The sequence below is a fragment of the Triticum urartu genome, chromosome 2 (assembly GCF_003073215.2).
Source record: "Triticum urartu cultivar G1812 chromosome 2, Tu2.1, whole genome shotgun sequence".
In the NCBI taxonomy this organism is placed as follows: domain Eukaryota; kingdom Viridiplantae; phylum Streptophyta; class Magnoliopsida; order Poales; family Poaceae; genus Triticum; species Triticum urartu.
The window spans coordinates 113,814,027-113,820,184 of NC_053023.1; the positions used below are offsets into that span (position 1 = coordinate 113,814,027).

The window sequence follows — 6,158 nt, forward strand, 5'->3', positions numbered from 1 at the left end:
GGAAGAATTGATGGGAGCGGCCGGCAGCCACGGAGACGTTTGATGATGAGATGTTTCTTTGCTGCACGTTTTCCGTTAAGGAAAAAAAGGAGAGCTTTCAGAGCGCACAGTGCAGCGAGGAAGCCCGTAACGAGGCATCAGTCCTTGTCGTCTTCACGGTGTTTTAACTCCCGTCGACTTCTCTCCCGCCGAGAGAGAAAATACTGTCCATTTCAGTTTTAGCCGAATGTTGTGATCTTTTATTCCGAGACAGGAGCATGCCGTCGGCAAACTGGACCCTCCCAACGGATGTCAATTTTCGGATACTAACTGAATCGTTATCGGCTCACGAAGCCTCTCCACACACGGGCAACTCTTCTTATTACTTCCTGCCTAGCTAGTATCCTCCTCTACTTATGGTCTTTCTTTTAAGTTTCCTAAATGGGTTCAAAACATAAAATAAGAGCTCTAAAGTGCTTTCCAAAGTGGAGTAGCATCTCTGGAGCAATAGTTTTTTCCCCACGACTTCCACGAATGTGATCCTATGGTCAAAATTTTGCAAGCACTCAAAACATTTCCTATTGTATGCCATATTTTTTTTCCAGATTTTTATGAATTATTTTCATATATTTTCTGATTTTACTGTTCATACACTGCTAATTTTCTTGAGGCAATTTGTTTTCCTTTTTTTAAGAGGATCTTGCGTCAATCTGCTTTTTTTAGACAACTGTGGCAATCTGCTGCTCTTTTTTTTATAGCAAAATCAGCTCTTTTTTTGAGACAATGGAAAAATCAGCTTTTTTTTAGGGAAATGGCAAAATCAGCTGTTCCTTTGTCCCCTTCGACGTGAGGCCCACACAGCAAATGGAAATGCAGCCTCAAACAGCAGGCTGGCTAAAGACGAGCCATCCAGAGCCCATAACCCCGCTAACGGCCCACATACAGAAACAAAATGGAGGGAAAACTTCAGAAGCGAGGGAAAAACTCTTTCCCGTCCCCCAAACGCGCGCGCCACGCCGACGGAAACCCTGGTCGCGCGAAGCCGGCAATGGTGGAACCACGCGCCGGCGCCGGCGCCGCCGCAGCCCCCTCCCCCGCCGCGACCGTCGCACCCCCCTCCCCCAACCAGGTCCGCCCTCCTCGCCCGCCCTCCTGGTACCACTCGATGGACTCGCCGCCACCGGTTCCGTTGAAATCTCTGCGTTTTGACCTCGCAGGGCACCACCGCCGGCGCGAGGAAGCGGAAGGCCCCGGCGACGGAGAAGGTTCCGAGGAAGCCCCGCAAGCGGCAGGTCTGTACTTCACTGTACCCATCACCCGCCTCCCCGCGGCAATCTTGCTTGGTAGTCTGACTCGTCTGAATATTGTGGCATTGCTTGGTACTCTGATTCGTCTGAATGTCGTGGCATTGCTTGGTAGTCTGATTCGTCTGAATGTCGTGGCATTGCTTGGTAGTCTGATTCGTCTGAATGTTGGTAGGTTGAAGAACCGATTCAGATCCCTGTGTACTACGGGTGCAGAAAAGGTGATTTTTCAAGCGTGCACGGCGATGATTTAGTTCAAGATTGCCCAGCCATTTATGCAGAAAACATATGTGCGCACATAATCGGCGAGCTGCCGCTGCAGCCACAGTCGATGTCACTGGTGGATCTACAGCTCTGGGTCTTCAAGCTGTTCAGGCTCCATCCAGAAACACAAGATCTCCATATTAAGGGGTTCCTCAAACAGCGCAAGAATGACCCGTATGACGAAGAGGATCCGGACTGGTATTTGGAGTACTACCAGTGGGACACCCATGAATTTTATTCCGACAAATACTGGAGATCCTTTGCCAACAAATTGAAGAAAAAGAGAAATGTGACGCAGAAGTTCATGTTGTACGTGGAATCCTCTGAGATCAGGCACTATGACATATTGCGCAAAGCCATAGGTGATGGTTACTCTCAACAGCTGCCGCTTGTGTTGCCTGGGACAGAAAGCCTGACAAGGTGTGAATTCAGCTTCCGGTACCTTAAGGAACACCTGGCAGTTACTGCTGAGGAAATGGCAGTTTATCTCACTGGTCACAATGGCGAGCATGTTACTCCCGCCGAGGCGTGGAGGGCAAGACAGATGGCTCTGGAGAAGGAATTCGGTACCTTTTATGATTCATACAACTTTGCCCCGAGGTTACTCAAGGAAATAGCACGTAAAAACCCTGGTGGTTTTGTAGACATCAAGGATGCAGAGGTTTCAGGGTGTAAGGATTTTCGAGTCCTCCACCGTATATTTTGGGCGTTTGGACAATGCTTACAGGCCTTCGGTGCCTGTCGCCCTGTGCTGTGCATTAAAGGCGCACCCCTATGCGGGAAATATCAAGGGGTGCTGTTGACAGCTGTAGCATTAGATGCTAATGATTTCTCCATTCCAGTAGCATTTGCCATCGTCGAGTGCGAGACAAAGGAAAGCTGGCTGTGGTTTCTTAGGAATCTGGAGCGAGCAGTGGTTGATCAAGCTGATGTCTGCATTATACACGACTACAAAAAGGAGTTGATCGACGCTGTGGAGGATCTTCTGAATTCCCGTCGACGACAAGGGCTGAAAGCAGAAAGCCGGTGGTGCATGGAACACCTTGCTGAAAACTTCTATGCATATTTTGGCGACAAGAACCTGGTGATGATGTTCAAGAAACTTTGTCAACAGAAGCGACAACATACGTTTGATAAACTCTGGAAGGAGCTCGACGAGTTGACATCCAAATATATGACAGAGAAAGAATTTGGTGCTAGTGAGGAAGTGCAGCAGGGGTCAGTCAAGCATGATGAGGCAGAGCTTCAGGAGCAAAACCCATCCAGCCATACTGATTCAGTGGAGGATGGGAAGGAAGGAGATCATGCCGGTGACAGCAAGGGAAAGATAACAAAGTTCTCTGATTGGATTCGTCTGAAACCAATGGAGAAGTGGTCACTGGTGCATGATAGCAATGGAGCAAGATATGGCATCATGGGCACTGATATAACGGATGTATATAAGAACGATCCTGTATTGAAAGGTATAACTTGCCTTCCACTAAGTGCGATGGTGGAGGTGACATTCCTGCGCTTGGAAGAGTATTTCAAAAACACAAGTGCCGCAGCAAACAAAGCAATCGGCAACCCATCAGTCAGCTTCCCGGAACGTGTCCAGGATGACATGAACTCCAAAATGCAGAAAGCCGAGATGCATCAAGTTCTTGGGGGTGAAGAAGCTCTGAAATTTACGGTGAAGTCGGGGCAGAGGCAGGTTACCGTGAACTTGAAGTCGGAATATACCCACAACATGGATAAGTCTAAAGGATCCACAGCTCGAAAAACTGCTACCTGTTCATGCAACAAGCCGCAGCTGCTTCACAAGCCTTGCTCTCATGTCATTGCCGTCTGTTGTCATATTGGGGTTAGCACTGCTGAATACATGTCCCCATACTACAGCCTGACTTGTCTAGGCAGGACCTGGAGTAAAAAATTCAATGAGTTCTCACGCAACTACAGAAAGAATTTGCCACGCTACTACAGAGATATTAGACCATTCGAGCGTGAAACACCAACTTGGATCCCAGACAAAAGATTGGAGTGTGGTTTTCCTGTTTATCTGTTGTCGGACTGCGCACAAACTGCCGTTGTCGTTGAAGAGCAACAGTGCACAACTGAAGATGAATCAGTTGCAGACAATGAAGCAACAAAGGCACGCTCAGAAGAATCAAGAACCTAGCCAAGTTTGAGTTTCTTTTATCATCTGTGAAACTCCAGGCTGTTCATATTTTGGACCCTTAATATGTGGTGGCTGCTGTGCTTTAAGTTATCCCATGTAAACTCTGAACCTCTAGTATTATTTGCAGTACTTTCCATGCTGTCCTGAAAACTGAAGTTTATGTTTCTGTTACAGTTTGTTACTGAATTTCTTGGCTGGTTTATATTTTCTTGAAGCTCTTGTATGCCAAAATGCTAAATCATCCCAGAAGCCATTACTTGGCTGACGGCGTTTCAGGGAATAACATGCATACCAGTTCAGTTGAGAAAATCGTTGTCAGTAGAAGCAGATTCCAGTTATCTTACGTACGAGTATATATAACAAGCACACATACATGCACTCATAATTAACCAACTGCACAGTAGCAAAGCTTGATCGATTCTCCTGATTTTAGTACACACATTATTCTGCATAATTTGCCATGTCGAAGTTGAAACTAGAGCACACGACTCAAGGTGGTACTAGAGTGCCCACTAGGTGGTACTAAAGTTGAAACCGAGCTAGTTACCAGGCAGAGATCTTCATGCCGAGGTCTTTCTGCGCGAACGCGACGAGATTCTCAATCTCGGCGTCTTCAATGTAGCCGCTCTTGTCCCTGTCGGCGTGGCGGAGGGCTCGGCCAGCCCTGAGGGTGGCGAACCAGCAGCCCCGGCGGCGGATGGCCTGGCGGAGCTCCGCCTTGCTGATCCGGCCGTCGCCGTCCACGTCGAACTGCTTCAGCCACTCCTTGAATTGCTCCAGCGTGGTCCCTCCCGGCCAGAGGAGCCACCTCCGCGCTGCCATGGCCGGCGGTGCTTGCAGGCTCAGAGTCAGCTAGTCCTTGACGACTGTGCTAGGCAGGTGCATCGATCATGGATGGTTCGAAGCCTCTCGCGGCTGCAGCTCCTTTTATAGTTGGATCGTTACACCCATGTACGATCTCGTGGCTTTATTCGTTTATATCTGCAGGTTGCGACTTGCGAGGGGGCGGTGCTCTGAATCGTATATCTCATTTCTTGGTGGAGTCCGACCTAGCTGAATTTCAGGCTTGTGTCCGACCTAGTCACTACTCACTACACGGAATGCATGCAAGGCTAGTAAGCGCAAGTGTATGCATGCACTGTTCAACTGTAGATTATATTCCTATATGCTTGCAGCGACCAGAAAGCTTATTAGTTAGCTTGAGAATAAATTTGAAGTCGGGGAAGTAGCAATGTCGTAGGGCCCGTGCATGAAAGAGATTCTCCATGACCGAGCAATCCAAGAAGGAAACATCAGGGAGATTTTACCACAATTGCTTAAGGCCTCTTTTGATTCATAGTGTAGGAAAAATCATAGGAATAGAAAAGTCATAGGAAATGAGATGTCATGTATCTCAAATTCTATGAATAGGAATAGGAAAGGAGATGCTCTTTGATTCACATCATAGGATTTTTTTCATTGAGTCTAGGCTAATGTTTATTTTCCTATGAAATATGAAGGATAGGAAGAATTCCTTCATAGGAATAGGATTCCATTCCTATAAACCAAAGGGCTCCAAAGGAATTTTTTCTATAAAAATCTTATCCTATGAAATTCCTACAAGATTCCTCTAAACCAAGAGGCCTAAGGCCTCTTTTGGTTCATAGGATAGAATTATCATAGGAATAGGAATCTTGTAGGAAATGAGATGACATGTATCTCAAATCCTATGAGTAGGAATAGGAAACAAGATGTCATTTGGTTGACACCAAAGGAATTTTTTCATTGAGTCTAGGCTCTTTTTTATTTTCCTATGAAATGTGGAGGATAGGAACCAAGCCTATGTAGGAATAGGAATCCATTCCTATGAACCAAAGGGCTCTAAAAGAAAAAATCCTATAAGAATCCTATCCTCTAGAATTCCTATGAAATTCCTCTAAACCAAAGGAGGCCTAAGAATGTTCAAAGTTTTTTTTTTCTCGATGTCATTTATCATTTCCATGCCACCTGCCAACACTACTATGGAACGGTCCATCAGTGACGGGTCGTCTCTCATCTCCGAACCGCCTGAGATAGGCCTTCATCTCAAGCAGTGCAAGCCTTGAAAACAGTGGCGAATGAACTGGCCAGGCTTTAATAGGCAAAGATCGCAATGCGAAATGGACAGCCGGGCAAAGATCGCTCTACTCATTAGAGAGTTGAGCGATAGATTTCCTCTCTGTGTTGTATTTCTTCAGTAGTATTGAATTCATGCTTCAGCCAACTCATCCAAAAGTCTGAACTGATGGAGGGCGTTGGCAGAGTCTTGAACTCAAGACCTCTTGGCTAGGATACCATATTGAATTGCATGCTTTAGCCGATGCAAGCAAAAGACCGATTTGATGGAAGAGACTAAGCGGCACATTATACGTCAACACTCCCCCTCACGTGTGGCTCCCTCAGGCCTAAACGTGGACCAAAAGTGGGCTATAATT

At 46.7% G+C, this 6,158-nt stretch overlaps 2 protein-coding genes across 2 annotated transcripts; one reads left to right on the plus strand and one right to left on the minus strand.

Annotated features, from left to right (window-relative positions):
* The first annotated feature begins 969 nt into the window (after positions 1-969).
* Positions 970-3,834, plus strand: LOC125541234. Its single transcript, XM_048704693.1, has 3 exons — positions 970-1,108; positions 1,197-1,271; positions 1,459-3,834. Exons 1-3 carry the CDS (start codon positions 1,028-1,030, stop codon positions 3,703-3,705), a joined length of 2,403 nt encoding a protein of 800 aa, XP_048560650.1. The 5' UTR covers positions 970-1,027; the 3' UTR covers positions 3,706-3,834.
* Positions 3,835-4,133: 299 nt separating this feature from the next.
* Positions 4,134-4,586, minus strand: LOC125541235 (probable calcium-binding protein CML27). The gene has a single exon (XM_048704694.1). It carries the CDS (start codon positions 4,525-4,527, stop codon positions 4,249-4,251), a length of 279 nt encoding a protein of 92 aa, XP_048560651.1. The 5' UTR covers positions 4,528-4,586; the 3' UTR covers positions 4,134-4,248.
* Between the last annotated feature and the right edge of the window lie 1,572 nt (positions 4,587-6,158).

Bases quoted from the DNA above. Each gene is read 5' to 3' on its own strand.
- LOC125541234 (XM_048704693.1), top strand. From the start codon at position 1,028: ATGGTGGAACCACGCGCCGGCGCCGGCGCCGCCGCAGCCCCCTCCCCC. The intron at 1,109-1,196 runs GTCCGCCCTCCT...TTGACCTCGCAG, and splicing joins CACCCCCCTCCCCCAACCAG to GGCACCACCGCCGGCGCGAG. The intron at 1,272-1,458 runs GTCTGTACTTCA...GAATGTTGGTAG, and splicing joins GGAAGCCCCGCAAGCGGCAG to GTTGAAGAACCGATTCAGAT.
- LOC125541235 (XM_048704694.1), bottom strand. From the start codon at position 4,527: ATGGCAGCGCGGAGGTGGCTCCTCTGGCCGGGAGGGACCACGCTGGAG.